Here is a 19,184-nt window from a genome sequence, read left to right as displayed (position 1 = left end):
CACAGTCATCCCCAACCATCCACAGCCACCCCAAAACCCCCAACAGCCACTCCTAACACCCCACAGCCACCCTGAAACCCCCCACAGCCACCCTAAAACACCCCACAGCCACCCCCAACAGCCACCCCAAACCAACCCACAGACACCCCAACACCCCACAGCCACCCCAACCCCCCCACAGCCACTCCAAAACACCCCACGGCCACCCCCAATAGCCCCACAGCCACCTCCAACACCCCCCGACCCTCCACACCCCTCAACACCTCCCACCCAGCCCTGGCCTGTCTGGCCCCTCCAGCTCCCAGGGGACACAGGGGGACATGGGGGGGACACAGGAGGACACAGCCTCCCAAAGTCCCCAGAGCATCTCCCACCCCCCACAGCTCCTGGGGCACCCCAAGGAACCCCGACCCCCGTGTCCTCTCCAAATCCTGTGTCCCCTCCACCCCTGTGTCCCTTCCAAACCCCATGTCCCCTCCAAGCCTTGTGTCCCCTCCAAGCCCCACCTTCCCTCCTCCAAACCCCACATCCCTCCAATTGCGGTGTCCCCTCCAACCCATGTCCCCTTCAACCCTCGCGTGCCCTAAAAATCCCATATCCCCTTCAAATCCCGTGTCCCCTCCAAATCCCGCGTCCCCTCCAAATCCCGTGTCCCCTCCACCCTCGTGTCCCCCCCTCCCCCCTCACCTCTGGGCACAGCCCCGGGTCCCTCCAACCTTTCCCGGCCCCTCCGGAACCCCGGGAAGGCTGGAAAATCCCTCCCCCGCTCCGTCCCCCCCAGCCCGGCACCCCCGAGGATCCCCTTCCAGCGCTGAATGATTGATGGGAAAAGGATCCCGAGGATCCCGCGGGCCCGGGAGGGGCAGCGGAGCGGGAAGGGAGGGAGAGAACCCCGGGGGAAAAAGGGGAATTTGGGAAAATGGGGAATTGAAATCGGAGGAGAGGGAAAGAGGAGGAATTTTGGGAAAGATGGGGAATTGAAATCTGAGTGTGGGAAAAGAGGAACGTAAACCTGTGGAGAGGGAAAGATGGAATTTCAGGAAAGATGAGGAATTATTGGAAAGACAAGAAATTGAAACCTGTGGGGTGGGAAAGACAAGGAATTTTGAGAAAGACCTGTGAGGAGGAATTTAAACCTGTGGGGAGGGAAAGAGAAGGAATTTTGGGAAAGACAAGGAATTTAGACCTGTGGGGAGGGAAAGAGGAGGAATTTAAACGTGTGGAGTAGGAAAGACGAGGAATTTTGGGAAGATGAGGAATTTAAAGCCGTGGGGTTGGAGGAGAAGAGAGGAATTAGAGGCAAAAAAACCTGAGTAATTTATACACTTAAAATTTCCCCCTCAAGGGGTAAAAATTTAAAGCTTTTAGGCATAAACATTTAAATGTCTTATAGAGTTAAAATTTCCATGAACTCGCCCACAAATGGTAAAAAATTAAAGATTTTATGGGTAAAAAAATTTAAATGTTTTATAGAGTTAAAATTTCCATGAACTCGCCCACAAATGGTAAAAAATTAAAGATTTTATGGGTAAAAAAATTTAAATGTTTTATAGAGTTAAAATTTCCATGAACTCGCCCACAAATGGTAAAAAATTAAAGATTTTATGGGTAAAAAAATTTAAATGTTTTATACAGTTAAAATTTCCCCCAAAAGAGGTAAAGAATTAAAGCTTTCAGCGGTAAAAAATTAAATCTTTAAAGAGTTCAAGTTTCCACGGACCCGCCCGCCTAATGCGGCCTCCTCGCCGCCAGGGGGCAGCCGAGCGCGAGGACAACAAAGCCGCGCGGCGCGGCCAGAGCGTCTCCCCCTCCTTCTACCCCTCCAGCTGTGAGGCTCCACCAATCAACGCGCGCGGGGGCGGGATCACAGCGAGAGAGACGGTAGGAGTGTCCAATCATAGCGCTAGAAAGGCGGGACTACGGAGTGACTGGCAGCAGGTATGACCAATCAGCGTGCGGCGCGGCGGAGCGTGGCGCGGTGGGCGGGCGTTCCCGTTCCCCTCATAGCGTCGTTCCGGGGATGTAGCGGCCGGTGAGGGGGCCCGGGCGCTCCGGGGGTGACGGGGCGGCCCCGAGTGCCGGGAGTTCCCCCGGGCACGGCCCGGCCCCGGGGCCGTAACTCGGTGTCTCTCCCCCCAGAGCGGCGGCAGAAGGACGCGCACGGAGCCGCAGCGGAGCCGCCGCCGCGCCCATGGCGTCCCGAAAGGCCCCGCCCGGCGCGGGCAGCGCGGCGGCGGCTGCTGGACGGGAGCGGGAGCGGGAACGGGAACGGGCGCACCTGGAGCTCGCCGAGCTGGGGCCGCTCCTGGAGGAGAAGGGGGAGCGAGGAGCCGCCGGAGCCACCAGTGTGAGAGACCCGAGGGGACGGGGCAGCCCGGGCGGAGGATGGCCGGGACCGGGATCACCGGGATCGGAGCAGGATCGGGGGGCACCGGGATCGGGGGGCACCGGGATCGGGAGGCACCGGGATCGGGAGGCACCGGGATCCCGCGGGCAGATGGCGGGGCGGGTCCGGGTCTTTTTTTGAGCTGGTCCCGGCTCAGAGCCGGGCAGGGATGGAATGGGATGGCACCGGGATATCCCGGGATGGGGATGGCACCGGGATATCCCGGGATGGGCGTGGCACCCGGAATGGGGATGGCATCGGGATATCCCGGGATGGGGATGGCATCGGGATATCCCGGGATGGGGATGGCACCGGGATCCCTGTGTCTGTGCTGGGTGTTCCCGGGGTGATCCCAGTGCCCCAGCAGTCCCACAGCGCTGGGAATCACATCCTAAACTCATTCCCAGCACAGCAGGAGAGCAGGACCCGAAGCGTTCCCAGGTCCGGGGGGAGGGTCAGGATTCCCGGGGGGTCAGGGTTCCCGGTCGGGGTTCCCGGTCGGGGTTCCCAGGAGCAGGGTCAGGATTCCCGGGGGGAGGGTCGAGTTTCCTTGGGCAGGGCCAGGATTCCCGATCGGGGTTCCCGGGAGCAGGGTCGGGTTTCCCGGTCGGGTTTCCTGGGATCAGGGTGGGATTTCCCGGCTCGGCCGATCCAGCGCTGGTTGCAGGGATGCAAATCCCGCGGTAATCCCGCCTTCCGACAAGAAGAATCTGGGATTAGCCCGCCCGGGATGGGTCAGGAGTTGCGTAAGTGGGGGGTGACCCCGGGTCCTGCCTCACCCTCGCGGGAGGATGGACCCCAGGAGTTCCCAGAGGCAGGAATGATTCCCTCACAGGAGCTGGAATGGTTCCCAGGGGCAGGAATGATTCCCTCTTGGTGGCAGGAACGGTTTCCTCCCAGGAGCAGGAATGATTCCCAGGGACAGGAATGATTCTTTTCCCAGGGGCAGGAATGATTCGTTTCTGGGGGCAGGAGTGATTCCCAAGGCCAGGAGTGAATCCTAAGGCTCCCTGTCCCCGCAGGCTGAGGAGCCGCCGTGCCCGGCGGCACGGGAGGAGGAGGAGGAGGAGGTGGTCCGAGTGCTGACCCTGCCCCTCCAGGCTCATCATGCCATGGAAAAGATGGAAGAGTTCGTGTACAAGGTACTGGAATCCACAGGGATCCCCCATCCCTGCATTTGGAGCACATTCCCCAATCCCAGGGCTGGGATAAAGCTCTGCAGAGGCACAATGGGATCCAACCCTACTGGGCTGCTCCCAGAGATCCCCTGGGAATGCTGTGGGAAGGGGATGGTTGGGATGGGGGGGATCCAGGCTGGATGAGCACTGGGAGCAATCCCAATGTCCCTGTGGAGCTGGATGGGACTGGGAGTCACCCAATCCCAGTGGCTCCAGCACACCCCAGGGAGAGCCTGGGAATGGGAATTCCCACTGCAGGGAATGGACCTGGGGGTGTGGAAGGGTTAAAGCTGAGAGTGGGAACTGTCCCTGAATCCCAGGGGGGGCTGGGAATCACTCAGTGGGAGGACCAGGAATTACTCCCTGGAGGGAACTGGGAATCACTCCCTGGGCGTGGGGCGGAGAGACACTCCCTAGGAATCACTCCTTGGAGGGACCAGGAATCACTCCCTGTGCTCTGTGGGGAGGGAGGTGGGGACAGATGTGAGGTGGGATGTGAGGAGGGATGTGGGGCAGATGTGGGGTGGGCTGTGGGACAGATGTGGGGCAGGCTGTGGGGTGGGACAGATGTGGGGCAGGCTGTGGGGTGGGCTGTGGGCAGGGCTCTCAGTTCTGGGCGAGTTCTGGCTCCCCAGCACTCCCGGGCTGGATCCCCCAGCTCAGTGTCCCCGGAGCCCCCGGGCCCTTTCCGGCGCCATTCCCGGGATGTTGCAGGTGTGGGAGGGGCGCTGGCGGGTGATCCCCTGTGACATTCCCAGGATCATTCCCGGGATGTTGCAGGTGTGGGAGGGGCGCTGGCGGGTGATCCCCTGTGACATTCCCAGGATCATTCCCGGGATGTTGCAGGTGTGGGAGGGGCGCTGGCGGGTGATCCCCTATGACGTGCTGCCCGACTGGCTCAAGGACAATGATTACCTCCTGCACGGCCACCGGCCCCCCATGCCCTCCTTCCGCGCCTGCTTCCGCAGCATCTTCCGCATCCACACCGAGACCGGCAACATCTGGACACACCTGCTGGGTGACTGGGGGGGCTGAGGGGACCTGGGGGGGCCCTCAAGGGGCCTGGGGGGGGCCTGGGGGGTCCTGAGCCCACGCGGAGCTCCCACAGCCCCCCCCAGCTGAGGCTCGGCTCCTTCTCCGTGGTGGGATGAGGAAAACTGGGAAAACTGGGGAAATCTCAGAGGATGTTCCTCTGAAATTGCTCCAGAGGAGGCCACAGAGATGCTCCAAGGCTGGAGAGCCCTTGCTGTGGAGCCAGGCTGGGAGAGCTGGAGGTTCAGCTTTAAGGTCCCTCCAATGCAAACCATCCTGGGATTCCAGGATTCTGGAGCCCCTCTGCTCTGGAGCCAGGCTGGGAGAGCTGGGAATGTTCCCCTGGAGAAGAGAAGGCTCCAGGAACACCTTGGAGCTCCTGGCAGGGCCTAAAGGGGCTCCAGGAGAGCTGGAGAGGGACTGGGGACAAGGGATGGAGGGACAGGACACAGGGAATGGCTTCCCACTACCAGAGGGCAGGGATAGATGGGATATTGGGAAGGAATTCTTGGCTAGGAGGGTGGTGAGGGGCTGGGATGGAATTCCTAGAGGATGCCTCATCCCTGGAAGTGTCCAAGGGCAGGCTGGAACAGCCTGGGATAGTGGGAGGTGTCCCTGCCCAGCGCAGGGCTGGGATGGGATGGGATTTGAGGTCCCTCCAGCCCGCAGCAGTGTGGCATTCCAGGATCCCACGGAACACAGGGATGCTCTTTGCCCTGGGCCTGGCGCTGCCCCAGCCCAGGAACCTGTGCTGGGCCCAGCCCTCGGGATGGATTCCGAGCTCCCCTGGGATCCATCCCGGGCCATTCCCGGCGGCTGTGCTGAATTCCTGGGCGCTCCACAGGGTTCCTGCTGTTCCTGTGCCTGGGAATCCTGACCATGCTGCGGCCCAACATGTACTTCATGGCGCCGCTGCAGGAGAAGGTCGTGTTCGGGATGTTCTTCCTGGGGGCCGTGCTCTGCCTCAGCTTCTCCTGGCTCTTCCACACCGTCTACTGCCACTCCGAGAAGGTCTCCCGCACCTTCTCCAAGTGAGTGCGGCCCCCGGGAGCCTCTGGCTTCCCACGGCACCTCCTCTTCCTAATGTTTGAGCCTTGGGAGCCGGGCTGGTCACCCAATCCAGCTGGAGCTGAGGGGAAGCACAGCTGGGTCCTGGGAATCTGCCCTGGGCCTGAACACCTGGAATGTGCTGGATCAGGGGCCTCAGGGGGGTGGGAAAGGTGTGGGACCCTTCAGCTCCCACCGGAACATCCTCTGCTCCCAAGGGAATAGGAACATGGTTCCCAAGAGAACAGCCTGTGCTCCCAAGGGAACAGGAACATGGTTCCCAAGGGAACAGGATTCTGGCTCCCAAGGGAATAGAATCCTGTGCTCCCAAGGAAACAGGCTCTGTAATCCCAAGGAACAGCCTCTCTAATCCCAGGGGCACAGGCTCAGTGGGACCCTGCTCCTCCCAGCCTGTTCCTGGCATTCCCAGGGTGCTGCTGTGCTGGGAATGCTGCCCATCCCTCGGCACCACCCCCTGAGATCCCGTGGGATGCAGGGCAGACCCGTCGGAGTGTCCTAGTGTTCTCTGGGGACACGTCTCAGCGCTGGGATGGGTCCTCAGAGCAGGAGCAGAAATCCATGGGCATAAATCTGGGGCGTTGGAGTCTCCAGATCCCTCCTGACATTCCCAGGCCCCCCATCCCAGTGGGACCCACCCCCCATTCCCCCTCTCCCAGTGCCGGTGGCTCCAGGGGAGTTCCCTGTGCCGTTCCAGGTTGGATTACTCGGGAATCGCGCTGCTGATCATGGGCAGCTTCGTGCCCTGGCTCTACTACTCCTTCTACTGCTCCCCCCAGCCGAGGCTCATCTACCTCTCCATCGTCTGTGTCCTGGGAATCTCTGCCATCATCGTGGCCCAGTGGGACCGATTCGCCACCCCCAAGCACCGGCAGACCCGGGCAGGTGGGAATGGGGGTGGGAATGGGGTGTGAGGAATGGGGAATGGGAATGGGGGAGTGGGGAATGGAAATGGGAAATAGGGTGTGGGGAGTGGGAATGGGAATGGGGGAGTGGGGAATGGAAATGGGAAATAGGGTGTGGGGAGTGGGAATGGGAATGGGAGAGGGGGGAAGGGGAATGGGGAATGGGAATGGGGTGTGGGGGAGTGGGGAATGGGAATGGGGAATGGGAGTGTCAAATGGGGAATGGGGTGTGGGGAGTGGGGAATGGGAATGGGGGAATGGGGGGAAAATAGGGGAAAGATGGAGGGATTGGGGGAAATTGGGGAAATTTGGGGGGGAATATGGAGGAAATCAGGGAGAAATTGAGGAAACTTGGGGGGAAATTGGGGGAAAGATGGAGGGATTGGGGGAAATTGGGGAAATTTTAGAGGGAAAATGGAGGAAATCAGGGGGAATGGGGAAATTTGGGGGGAAATTAGGGAGAGATGGAGGGATTGGGGGAATTATGGGGGAAATTGGGGGGAAAGTGGAGGAAATTAGGGAGAAATTGGGGAAATTTGGGGGAAAACTGGGGGGAAGATGGAGGGATTGGGGAGTTCTAGATCCCTGTTTGAGGAAGGATCAGTGCCAGAAGGAGTGGCCAAGGTCAGGGAGCATTTGGAGAAGTTCAGGGAGAGTTTGGAGAAGTCCAGGGAATGTCTGGAGAAGTTTGAGGAACATCTGGCCAAAGCCAAGGAGCGTTTGGCCAACGCTCTCAGGGATGGGGGGGGTTGTTGGGTCTGGTCCTGTGCAGGGTCTGGAGCTGCACTTCATCCTTGAATAAAGTCAAGGAGCGTTTGGGGAAGTTTGAGGAACGTTTGGAGAAGTTCAAGGAGCATTTGGCCAAATTCAAAGGAGTGTTTGGAGAAGCTCAAGGAGAGTTTGGAAAAGTCTGAGGAACGTTTGGAGAAGTTCAAAGAATGTTTGGGGAAGTTGGAGGAGAGTTTGGAGAAGTTCAGAGAGTGTTTGGAGGAGTCCAAGGAGCGTTTGGAGAAGTTCAGAGAATGTTTGGGGAAGTTGGAGGAGAGTTTGGAGGAGTTCAGAGAGTGTCTGGAGAGGTCCAGGGAGCGCTTGGCCAACACTCTCAGGGACAGGGGGGGTTGTTGGGGCTGGAGCTGCCCTTGGCCCTCGGGGGTCCCTCCCAGCTGGGCCATTCTAGGACTCTGGAGGAGAGGGATCTCCCCCGGGAGGAGGTTCCCTGGCACGGGATGGGGGCTGGGGGTGCCGGGGCCGTGCCTTGACGCCGCCCTGGGCACCCAGGGGTGTTCCTGGGGCTGGGGCTGAGCGGGGTGGTGCCCACCCTGCACTTCACCATCGCCGAGGGCTTCGTGAAGGCCACCACGGTGGGGCAGATGGGCTGGTTCTTCCTCATGGCCGTCATGTACATCACGGGCGCCGCCCTCTACGCCGCCCGCGTGCCCGAGCGCTTCTTCCCGGGCAAGTTTGACATCTGGGTGAGTCGGGGGCTGGGGGGCACACGGGGGGGCTGGGGGGGGCACAGGGGGCAGAGCTGGGCCGGGAGGGGGGCATTGAGGGGGGCACTGGGGGGTCGGGGGGGGTAGGGACGGCGCTGGGAGAGTGGGATGGGACAGTCCTGGGGCAGCGAGGAGCAGCTCCTGGTGCCCCCTGTGACTCCTGTCCCTGTGCCAGCACAGGCCTCGTGCCACCACAGTTCCTGCATCTCTGTGCCACCTGTCCCTGTGTCCCTGTCCCTGTGTCCCCTGTCCCTGTGTCCCTGTCCCAGAGCAGTGAGGGGGAGGAGAAGGAGGTCCTGGTGTTTCTGTGTCCCTTTTTGGGGAGATCTCACCTGGGGAAGTCGGGCAAAAATTGGGGGAAAACAGAGGAAATTGGAGGAAAATCAGAGGATTTGGAGAGGAAAATGGTGAAATTGGTGGAAAGTGGGTTAAATTTGGGTTGGAAACAGGGGATTTGCTCTGCTCTAAAGGACTTCTCTCCCCCAGTTCCAGTCCCATCAGATCTTCCACGTGCTGGTGGTGGCCGCAGCCTTTGTCCACTTCTACGGGGTGTCCAACCTGCAGGAATTCCGCTACGGGCTGGAAGGGGGGTGCACAGATGACTCCCTGCTCTGAGGGCACCGCCTGCTTTTAGTCCAAGCTTTCCTCAAGTGCTTTTTAAACTCTTTTTGTCTTTGCTCAGATCCAAGGAAGACTCAAAAACTGGGTTTGGGGGTTGCTGGTGGGGTTTTTTTGTTGTTCTTTGGGTTTGTTTTTTTTTTAAAAGAAATGGAGAAATCCTTTAGGAAAGTCATCGACCAAATCTTCACCCCCTCCCCCAGTGGGGTCTGGGGGGGTTTGGGGGCTCCCCCAGGCCGGGTTTAGCTGCACTGGGGGCTCCCCCAGCACAGGGAGCAGCTGCTGTTCCTGCCCAGCCGAGCACATCCCGCCCCTCACCGACCCCACATATCCCCCTGGGAATTCTGCGGCTCCCAGGGCAGCTCCCGGGGCACAGAGTGTGTAATTTAAAATGTTTTAATTGTCCTTTTTTTCGGTTTGTTTTTTTCCTTGACCATGTAAAGAGAAAGGAGGGTATTTAATATTTAAACCGAGCTTTAAAGGCAGCCCCTCGGCCAGGAGGGGCAGGGGGGGCTGGTCTGGGACTCAGAGCTGCTGTAGAGACAATAAAAGGTCACTGGATCAGTGTCACCCGGGCCCGTCACTGCGTCACCCTTTCTGTGCCACCCCCTGGGGGGGGACAGAAGCAGCTGCTCAAGGGGCGTGGGGGGCTCCGGCACCCCCAGAGTGGGGCAGGGGGGTCTGGACTGAGCCAATAAACTGGGATTAACTGGGAATTCTGGGGGGTTGTGGTGGGGATGGGGTGGGAAAACCCCCCTGGCTGGGGCAGCCTTGGGGAAATTCCTTCTGGGATCAGGGGCAGGAGGGGGCACAGCCTGGGCAGGGCCCTGAGTGGGGCTCAGAGACCACTGAGGGGCAGAGCCCAGCTCAGTAGAGCCCAGCTCAGGCAGCTGAAGGCCACTGCTTGTGGCAGGGCTGAGGGACGAGCGTGGGCAAGGCCACCACGGCCACTGTGCCCCTGGCCCTGTGCCACCTGGGCTGAGCCTGACTAATCCTGCATCTCTGTCCTACCCAGGCTGAGCCCAGCTGATCCTGCAGCCCTGTCCCAGCTCCAAGGGATGAGAGCCGAGCCCTGGAGTCCTGGGCTGGCTGTGGGGCAGGCAGGAGGGAGGGAGTGTCCCTCTGGAGGACACAGGATGAGCAGGATCTCACACACTTTGTCCAACTCTCTGCCAACATTCCCAGGGTCCAACACCACTCAGTTTTCCCATTCTCAGCTCTGGCTCCGTTTGCTCCTCCCTGGGCAGAGGAGAAGCCACAAAGTCGCTCCGATGTTCCTTGAGGCTTTCAGGATGTTGGATCAGCCCCTGGCAAGGATCAGCAGGGACTAACCCAGGTCAGGAATTGCCCTGGCAAACCTGGATGGGGCAGGGACTGTAACTGCTGCAGCAGGGAAGGGCCTCCCCGGCAGGAGTTGGGACAAAGCCAGGAGCAGGTGCTGGAATTGGGATCCCAGTGGAAGCTGAGGCTGTGCTGGCAGCAGGAATGAAGGTGCAACACTTCCCCCTCTAGCCCCACACCCCAAATCCAGGCTGAAATTCCAGCTGCAGGTGCCACATCCCAGAGGAGACTCCAAGACTTTCACTCCAGCGTCCCAAGGATGACAAGACTCCGTGTGCTCCATGTCTCAAACCTCCTTGTAATTCCAGCCCATGTGTAACATTACAGATGGGAATTATTGGGAATAAATAGATTTGTCATCTCCTAAAAGTTCTCCTGAGCTCTGGGAAGTGCTGCAGGTGTTCCTGGGAGGGGGAGGGGAGGGACATCCCATTCTGGAGCTCCAGCAGGGACATCCCATCCCATCCTGGGGCTCCCAGGCCCCTCACTGGTACTGTTGATAGTTGCTGAACGGGGGGGGCTGGAGCTGGGAGGGATCCTCGGACAACTGCGGGCCTGGAGAGGGAGAGGAGAAGCAAATCAATCCCAAAAGGCAGGAGATTCCTCCTGCAAACAGTGGGTTGGTTCAGATAAATCCCCCTGGAAATTAATCCCCAATCCCAGCCTGGTTTGAGTTTCACAAAGACTGTCAAGAGGTTTCACAGAATCCTGGAATGGTTTGGGTGGGAAGGGACCTCAAATCCCATCCAGTCCCACCCCTGCCCCGGGCAGGGACACCTCCCACCATCCCAGGCTGCTCCAACCTGGCCCTGGACACTCCCAGGGATGGGGCAGCCACAGCTTTTTTGGGAATTCTATCTCAGCCCCTCCCCACCCTTACAGGGAGGAATTCCTTCCCAAAATCCCATCTAACCCTCTGGCAGTTGCTCCCCCCAGCACTGGGTTGGGAAGCTGAATCCACAATTGTTCCATTCCAGTGGTTCCTTTATCCCTGGGGTCAAACCTTCTCAGAGGGGTTGAGGGCACCTCCAGGGCACTGAGGGGCCTAGAAAGGGTTCCCTCTCCCTGCTGGGAAACCTGGGAGCAGCCTGGGATAGTGGGAGGTGGCCCTGCCTGGGGCAGGGGTGGGACTGGATGGGACTGAAGGTCCCTCCAACCCAAACCATCCTGGGATTCTCTGACAGAGATATTTAGGATTTTCCACAGTCACCAACCCAACTGACACCCCAGCTCTTGTTTTATTTGGGGAAAAAAAAAGGAATGTGGGTTTTGAAGTTCAGGGAAAGGAAAACCCCTCAGCCTTCCTGGAAATGGGTTATGTGGGTCTGCCAGGACCTTATCAGCTCCTGCACCTGGGGCTCCCACACCCGCGCTGCCAGGACCTTCCCTGGGCTGCCAGGACCTGCTCTGGGCTTCCAAAACTTTCCCTGGGCTGCCAAAATGTATTCTGGAGCCAGGCTGGCAGAGTTGGGAATGTTCCCCTGGAGAAGAGAAGGCTCCAGGGAGACCTCGGAGCCCCTGGTAGGGCCTAAAGGGTCTCCAGGAGAGCTTGAGAGGGACTGGGGACAAGGGATGGAGGGACAGGACACAGGGAATGGCTTCCCACTGCCAGAGGGTTGGATGGAATACTGGGAAGGAATTCCTGGCTGGGAGAGTGGGAAGGGGCTGGGATGGAATTCCCAGAGAAGCTGTGGCTGCCCCTTCCCTGGAAGTGCCCCCGATCAGGTTGGATGGGGCTTGGAGCAACCCAGAAGGAGCCAATGATATCCCAAGGGTCTCCCTGGCTTTCCAGAGCCCCAGGAACTGCCAGATTCCCTCTGGGATACGAGTGCTGGCTGGAAGAGGCCGATCCCTGGGTTCCCCTGTGCCGGCTCCTCACCGTTGGGGAACTGGGTGGAGGCGAATCTCGTCAGCAGAATTCCCGCTCCCTCGATGAGCGCCAGGAGAATCCCTCCCATGGCAGCGGATCCCACCATGGCCACGGGCCCGTCTGGAATGGGAAGCACAAACACACCTTGGACTTTTGGCTGCAGTGGTTCCATGTTAGACATTCCCAAAATCCTGCTTTGGGCGGGAAGGGACCTCAAATCCCATCCAGTCCCACCCCTGCCCTGGGCAGGGACACCTCTCACCATCCCAGGCTGCTCCAGCCTGGCCTCGGGCACTTCCAGGGATGGGGCAGCCACAGCTTCTCTGGGAATTCCATCCCAGCCCCTCCCCTCCCTCCCTGTGCAATTGGATCTCTCCCAAAAGCAGACTTGGAGCAGTGACTTCCCATCAATTCAGGGATTCATTAAGGGATAATTCCTGGGCAACTCCCCCCTCCCAGGAACACCAGGAACCTTTGGGAACCCAGGAATTCCTTTCCTAAGCCCAGCAGGGAAGTCTTGGGTGATTTTCCAGTGGGCAGCAGATCCCAGTGAGGGTGTCCCACACCCTGCCACGGGAACTGGGATGTTTGGGGGTTTTGAGGGATTTTCCCAGTTTCTTACTCCGTGCGGCCAAAATGGCTCCGGTCAGGGCTCCGCTGGTGATGGAATTCCAGGGATCCTCCTTGCCCCTCACCCGGACCATGCTGCAGTCGATCATGGAGAAGAGCCCTCCCCACACGGCAAAGCTCCCTGTGCAAACAGCCGGGATTGGGGGGGAAACCCGGGAATGGCACCCCGGAAACCAGGGAATGCCTCCTTGGAAACCAAGGAATGTTTCCCCCATAAACCAGGGAATGCAGCCCCCAACCCACCCGGAGCAGGTAAAATCACTGGAAAAGGGGGAATTCCCACCCTGTCATTCCAGGGATTGCTCCCCACACATAATTAACCCAGGAACATAAATGAAATTTAAATTAATTCATTAAATTAATTAATTTAATTTATTGAATAAATTAAATTCCCAAAGTTGGGAATTTAAATGTAATTTAAATTAACTCATTAAATTAATTTAGTTTAATGAATTAAATTCCCAACCTCAGAAATTTAAATTAAATTTAAATCAATTCATTAAATTAATTTAATTCCCTGGGAAAACAGGGAAATAATTGAATTAATTAAATTAATTATATTATTTATCAATTATTAATTGCTATTAACTATTAAATATTATTTATTGATTATATATTAATTAATAACAAATCACATAAATTAATTAAATGAATTAAGTAATTTAATTAAATAAAAATTAATTAAATAAATTAAATTCCCAAACTTGGTTATTTAAATGAAATTTAAATAAATTCATTAAATTAATTTAATTCCCTGGGAAACTAGGGAATTAATTAAATGAATTTTATTAAATAGTAATATTAGCTACTAAATATTATTAAATAATAATTACTAATTAATTATATGTTAATCAACGATGAATTAAATTAATTTAATGTAATAAATCAAATTTCCAGGCTTGGTTATTTAAACGCAATTTAAATTAACTCATTAAATGAATTTAATTTAATAGATCAAATTCCCGAACTTGGGTATTTAAATGCAATTTCCATTAACTCATTAGATAAATTTAATTTACTAACTCCAATTCCCGAACTCAGGTATTCCAGTGCACTGCCAATTAACCCCTTCACTAATTACCCCCGAGCTGCGGTGCCCTGGTCCTGACGGCGGTCAGGCTGCCCCTCAGCCGGTGGCTCACGCCCTGCAGAGAGAAACACCCCAGTAAACTCGGGAGATCCCACCCCATTCCCAGTTATCGGTGCAATCCCACATTCCCAGCAGGCACAGGCAGCGATCCCAACCCAACCCCATTCCCAGTTATCGGTGCAATCCCACATTCCCAGCAGGCACAGGAGTAATTCCAGGCTCCGCTGAGAGATCCCAACCCCATTCCCAGCTATCGGTGCAATCCCACATTCCCGGCAGGCACAGCAGTGATCCCAACCCAACCCCATTCCCAGTTATCGGGGCAATCCCACATTCCCGGCAGGCACAGGCAGCGATCCCAACCCAACCCCATTCCCAGTTATCGGGGCAATCCCACATTCCCGGCAGGCACAGGAGTAATTCCAGGCTCCACTGAGAGATCCCAACCCCATTCCCAGTTATCGGTGCAATCCCACATTCCCGGCAGGCACAGCAGTGATCCCAACCCAACCCCATTCCCAGTTATCGGTGCAATCCCACATTCCCAGCAGGCACAGCAGCGATCCCAACCCAACCCCATTCCCAGTTATCTGTGCAATCCCACATTCCCGGCAGGCACAGCAGCGATTCCAGGCTCCAGGGAGGATACGGAGCCCAGGTGGGGACCAGAAGGGGCAGTAAAACCACATTAAACCACATTTTCGGCTCTTGTTTTTCCATCTCTTTCATTGGTTTTTTTATTCATGTCTTCGGTTTTGTTCCCCATTCCCGTTTTCCCAGCAATCCAACCACCTGTCCCAAACTCGGGCGTTCAGTTGGGATATTCAGTTCTTGTTCCTGAGCTTTAAACCCGGAGCTGAGCCTTGCAGAGCCCAGCATCAAATGTGCCAGAGTTACAGTTGAACACATTTCCCCCCATTTCCATGAGATTTAAAGGATTGTTAATGAAATGGGAACAAAATTGGTAAGGATTAAATAAGAAATGGTAATAAAATGGTAACAATTAAATTAAAAATTGTGATAAAATGGTAAGGATTAAATAAAAATTGTTAATGAAATGGTAACAAAAATGGTAAGGAGTAAATAAAAATGGTAAAAAAATGGTATGGATTAAATAAAAATTGGTAATATAATGGTAATGATTAAATAAAAAGTGTTAATAAAATGGTATGGATTAAATAAAAAATGGTAATAAAATGGTGATAAAATGGTAAGGATTAAATAAAACAAGTTAAAATGGTACAAAAACTGGTCCTGACTGAATAAGGGTAACTAAGGAATTGTCCAGGGGAGGCAGAGCTCTGAGCCAGGAGATGGGACCCTGAGCCGGGACAGCCCCTCCTGGCCTGGATTAAGGTCATGGATCAGCCCCATCCCCTGATGTTCCCCCTTCCCCTTGGCTCCCACATTCCCTGGGAAGGGTAGGACTTCACTCACCACTGGAGAATTCCGGAAGCCCTTGATGGCCTGGAAGATCCCCCCTCCGATGGCCCCCATGGTGAAGGCCCCTCCGCAGTCATCCACGATCCTCCAGGGACTGCGGGAACAACGGGGTGGGAATGGGGAATGTCAGTCTGGGAATGGGGAATGCCAGCCTGGGAAAGGACTGGGACAGGGCAGCGCCCAGGCCCTGCCGGGACTGGGGTGGAGATCCGCCCCAATTCCAACAGAACCTAGGGCACACTGCAGCAAACACTGCCCCACATCCAACAAAACCCAGGGAATACTGCAGCAAACCAACCCAACTTTGCCATTTCATCCCCCCTTCCAACGTCCCTGGAGCAGGAAGGATCCAATATCCAGAATTTCCCACACTCCTGAACTTTTCCCCACTACCCACACAAGACAGAGACATGTTTCCATCATAGAAAAGTGCAGAATTCCAGCTCTGCCCTACGTCCATCACATTCCCTGATCCCACTCTTGTCCTGTTCTATGGAAAACTGAAGGGTCAAATTCCCTGAGATTCCAACGTCCTTGAAGAAAGACGTGTGAATCCCTCACACTTCTCATCAGCTCTGCTTATTTAACTGAGACTCCCAAGCCAGCTTTGTTAGGCTGGGACGGTTTTTCCTGGTGCATCCTGGATCCTTGAAGTCCATTCCCACCAAACACAGCTCCCAGAGGAGCAGCAGCCACAACTCCTGCTCCAGAATCCTGCACAGGAGCCCCTTCCTGCTGGGAACACCATCAGCCCTGGCAGGTGAGTCTCAGTTTGGTGCTCAGAACCTCTGCCCAGCACCTGAGCCTTGTGACACTAAACCCAGCTCCTACACTAGGCCAGGCCTAAGCTGCCAATAACCCCTGTTGTCCCTGGGTGATCCCAGAGCACAAAATAACAAACTCCTTGGGGTTTTTTTCATCCTGCAGCCAAATGTTCCAGCCCAGCACGGGGGGGTTTAACTCCTGCACTGCCAAGAGTCAGGAAATGCAGGAAAGCTCAGCTCCAACACCAGTCAGGGTCCCAAAGGTGACCCCCACGGCAGGATCAGGGATTTCTGGTTTCTCTGGGAATAGGGGTGTCCCTGAGGATCCCCACAGCTCCTGCCCGTGGGGACACGGACCCCAACCCTCCTCCAGAGCACCCAGCGAGGAGGGGGTGAGGATGAGGAGGGGGCTGAGGATGGGGGGGAACTGAGGATGATGATGGGAGTCCCTGGATGAGGGAAGGCTGTAGATGAGGAGGGGCTGAGGCCGAGGAAGGGCTGAGCAGTGACAAACCTCTCCTCTGTCCCAGCCCCCCGTCCTGCAGACTTTGTCCCAGGGTGTTTTTTCCCTGCAAACACACTCTGATTTGCAGTCCCTCCTCCTGCCCATGACCTACTTTGGGATCTCTCCCTCCCTGCACCCCTGACCCAGGGCACTCCTGTGGGCACAGGGGACACTTGGCTTGGGCACCCTGGCTTGTCCCCAGTACCACCCCCATCCAGATCCCATCCCCACCCCATGGATTTTATCCTTCCTCCCGTTCTGTTTCTGTGCCCTGCTCTCATCCCATCTCACCTCCTCACGACCCCCTCCACCCCGACCAAATTCAGTAATTCAGTTTATTTTCCTTCCTCTCCTTCCTGCTCTTAATGCCCAGGAAAAGGTTCCAGGCACACTGCTGTCAGAGATGCCAAGATGAAAAGCAACTCAAGTGTTCCTTCCCAGGGATTTTCTGCTGTTTTGTTCTCAGGTCTCCCAGTGCAGGTTTTGATCTCCTCTGTTACGAATAAAACATCTCACCCCAACTCTCCCCCTTCCTTAACTCAGTGATCTCCTTAAAAGGCCTTTTGGAAATCTAAATGGATTATGTGGAATGGGCTTCTCTTACCCACAAAGTCATGGCATTCCAATTAACCAAATCACTCATTAACGAGCCTCATTAACGAGCCCCCCAATCATGGAAGGCTCCACTCCTCCCCTCTTTAACCTCATCAGCTGTTGCCTTTTGGGTTCTTCATTTTCATCTTAAACTCCTCCCCAAGCCTGAGCAGCTTTTAAAGGAGAGAGCCCCTCTTTGATGCCAGCATAGCCCCCTCCCTCAGGGCTGACCCACAGCCCTGCCAAGCCCAAGCACTGCCTGACCTGCTGAAGGAGCAGAGGAGAGGAAAAGAGATTATTCCATTATTAATTTACCACTTCTCTCCAAGCCTAATGTTACAGGGAATTGTTCCCCTGACTCTGCAGGGAAGGGATGTGGGGGATGAGGTCGGGTTCCTGCTCCTCACGGCACCAGGGATTGCTCAGAGACAGCAGGGCAGAGGCCACGACTCCATTTATCCCTCCAAGCCCCAGGGAATCCTGCAGCTCTCCAAAGAGCTGGAAAACTACTGGGATCGGAGTCTAGATAAACAAAGGGGACTTTTCTCCCCAGGGAAGCAGCCTGAGCCCAGGTAGAGCAGCTGCTGGAGTTGGATAAAGGGACAGGACACAGGGGACCTCGACAGCCCCACACAGCAGTAGGGTAAGGGAGAAGCCTCAGCCCATGCCAGGGGAAGCTCAGGATGGACATCAGGAGGAATTTCCTCATGGAAAAGGTGGTCAGGCACTGGAATGGGCTGCCCAGGGAAGTTTGGAGTCCCCCTCCCTGGAGGTGTCCAAGGATGTGGCACTCAGTGCTCTGGGCTGGGATCGGGCGCAGCTCGGACTCGATGGGCTGGGAGGGCTTTTCCAACCTCGGGATTCTGGGATTAGCTGGAGCCCACGGCAAACTATCAATAAACACAATTTATTTTGCTCGTGTCCCAGAATTTGTGCTGTGGAAAGGCCGGGGTTGACTCTCATGGAGAAAGTTAACACGTGGTAACAGAGTGACTGGTAAAGTTTGGGAAAAGCCTCAAGAACAGCCCCAGGTCTCTGTTTGCAGAGCTGAGCGCAACCATGGAATTCCAGGATGGTTTGGGTGGGAAGGGACCTTAAATCCCATCCCATGGGCAGGGACATCTCCCACCATCACAGGCTGCTCCGACCTGGCCTTGGACACTTCCAGGCATGGGACAGCCGCAGCTTCCCTGGAAATTCCATCCCAGCCCCTCCCAGGGAAGGATTCCTTCCCAATATCCCATCTAACCCTCCTTCTGGCAGTGGGAAGCCATTCCTCTTGTCCTGTCCCTCCACCCCTTGTCCCAGGTCCCTTCCCATGCTGATAAAGCTGCTCAGGACTCTGTAACCCTGAGCCCGAGTTTGCATTTAAACCTTTTATTGCTGCAAATAAAACCTCTGAGCTGCCACTGACGTGGCTGTGGAAGTCCACAGGGACAGCACCGAACTGCCAGGGAGGGCTGGGGGGCTCAGGAGGGCTGGGGGAGCTGGGGGATGAGGGGAGGCTGAGGATGAAGCAGTGCTGTGGAGGGGGGGGGCTGAGGCTGAGGGGGGCAATGAGGACCAGGAGGAGGTTGGGGGGACTGAGGATGAGCGGGCCGAGGACGAAAAAAGACTTAGGGGAGGCTGAGGGGGGTTGAGGATGAAGGGGCTGAGGATGAGGAGGGCACTGAGCACGAGGGGCGGGGCTGAGGGGTTGAGGATGAAGGGGCTGAGGATGAGGAGGGCACTGAGCACGAGGGGCGGGGCTGAGGATGAAGGGGCTGAGGATGAGGAGGGCACTGAGCACGAGGGGCGGCCGCGGGCCGGCCGGGGGCGGTGCCGGGGCCGGGGGAGGGCGCAGGGCCCAAAGCACCGCCCGCCGCGGCCCCCCCAGGCCCCTGAGCCGCTCGGGTCGCGGGTCCCGCCGGTTCCCCCGGGAGCTCCGGCGGCTCCGCGGGGCTCGGCAGAGGCGGGCTCCGACCTGCCCGGCACCCGCGGCCGCCGCCGCCGCCTCCCTCAGGGGGCTCCGCCAAGGTCACACCCGCCCCCAGCACAGCGAGCGGCTCCCGCCCCTTCCCGGGCCCGATCCTACTCCCGGGCTCGCTCGTGATCCCAATCCCGGTCCCAGGCCCGATCCCGGGCCCGCTCCGCTCCCCCCCCGCTCCTCACCAGGGCTCCCTCGCGTACTCCTCCATCTTGCCCCGGCCCCGCCGCCTCCCCGCGCGCCATTGGCTGAGCCCGCCCAGCGCCGCCCAATGGAGAGCGCGGGGCGGGACCGAGGGGAGGGG

At 56.9% G+C, this 19,184-nt stretch overlaps 2 protein-coding genes and 1 long non-coding RNA gene across 3 annotated transcripts; 1 reads left to right on the top strand and 2 right to left on the bottom strand.

Annotated features, from left to right (window-relative positions):
* Nucleotides 1–1,970: 1,970 nt before the first annotated feature.
* Nucleotides 1,971–9,247, top strand: ADIPOR1 (adiponectin receptor 1). Its single transcript, XM_051808772.1, has 8 exons — nucleotides 1,971–2,032; nucleotides 2,140–2,347; nucleotides 3,409–3,528; nucleotides 4,411–4,582; nucleotides 5,441–5,627; nucleotides 6,359–6,546; nucleotides 7,845–8,038; nucleotides 8,546–9,247. The coding sequence occupies exons 2-8, from the start codon at nucleotides 2,192–2,194 to the stop codon at nucleotides 8,672–8,674; spliced, it is 1,146 nt and encodes a 381-aa protein (XP_051664732.1). The 5' UTR covers nucleotides 1,971–2,032; nucleotides 2,140–2,191; the 3' UTR covers nucleotides 8,675–9,247.
* Nucleotides 9,248–10,296: 1,049 nt separating this feature from the next.
* Nucleotides 10,297–19,167, bottom strand: TIMM17A (translocase of inner mitochondrial membrane 17A). The gene is made up of 6 exons (XM_051808796.1): nucleotides 19,066–19,167; nucleotides 15,046–15,145; nucleotides 13,600–13,663; nucleotides 12,511–12,639; nucleotides 11,898–12,008; nucleotides 10,297–10,573 (listed from the first exon to the last, which is right to left on the bottom strand). Exons 1-6 carry the CDS (start codon nucleotides 19,089–19,091, stop codon nucleotides 10,503–10,505), a joined length of 501 nt encoding a protein of 166 aa, XP_051664756.1. The 5' UTR covers nucleotides 19,092–19,167; the 3' UTR covers nucleotides 10,297–10,502.
* On the bottom strand, nucleotides 15,923–19,059 carry LOC127480571 (uncharacterized). The gene is made up of 2 exons (XR_007907954.1): nucleotides 18,592–19,059; nucleotides 15,923–18,529 (listed from the first exon to the last, which is right to left on the bottom strand). It is a non-coding gene; the product is annotated as an uncharacterized LOC127480571 (long non-coding RNA).
* Nucleotides 19,168–19,184: the final 17 nt, after the last annotated feature.

The sequence above is a fragment of the Manacus candei genome, unplaced genomic scaffold, assembly GCF_025592945.1.
Source record: "Manacus candei isolate 608988 ecotype Guabito, Panama unplaced genomic scaffold, ASM2559294v1 h1tg000073l, whole genome shotgun sequence".
Lineage (NCBI taxonomy): Eukaryota > Metazoa > Chordata > Aves > Passeriformes > Pipridae > Manacus > Manacus candei.
The sequence above is the reverse complement of the archived record's forward strand: the minus strand, read 5'-3'. Positions and strand labels throughout refer to the sequence as shown.

What these genes read in the sequence shown, in the direction of transcription:
- TIMM17A (XM_051808796.1), bottom strand. Translation starts at nt 19,091, where the DNA reads ATGGAGGAGTACGCGAGGGAGCCCTG. An exon ending in GAGTACGCGAGGGAGCCCTG is followed by an intron (nt 15,146 to 19,065) that starts GTGAGGAGCGGG and finishes TTGTTCCCGCAG; the next exon opens with TCCCTGGAGGATCGTGGATG. An exon ending in GCTTCCGGAATTCTCCAGTG is followed by an intron (nt 13,664 to 15,045) that starts GTGAGTGAAGTC and finishes TTCTCTCTGCAG; the next exon opens with GGCGTGAGCCACCGGCTGAG.
- ADIPOR1 (XM_051808772.1), top strand. Translation starts at nt 2,192, where the DNA reads ATGGCGTCCCGAAAGGCCCCGCCCGGCGCGGGCAGCGCGGCGGCGGCT. An exon ending in GTCTCCCGCACCTTCTCCAA is followed by an intron (nt 5,628 to 6,358) that starts GTGAGTGCGGCC and finishes GTGCCGTTCCAG; the next exon opens with GTTGGATTACTCGGGAATCG. An exon ending in GCACCGGCAGACCCGGGCAG is followed by an intron (nt 6,547 to 7,844) that starts GTGGGAATGGGG and finishes CTGGGCACCCAG; the next exon opens with GGGTGTTCCTGGGGCTGGGG.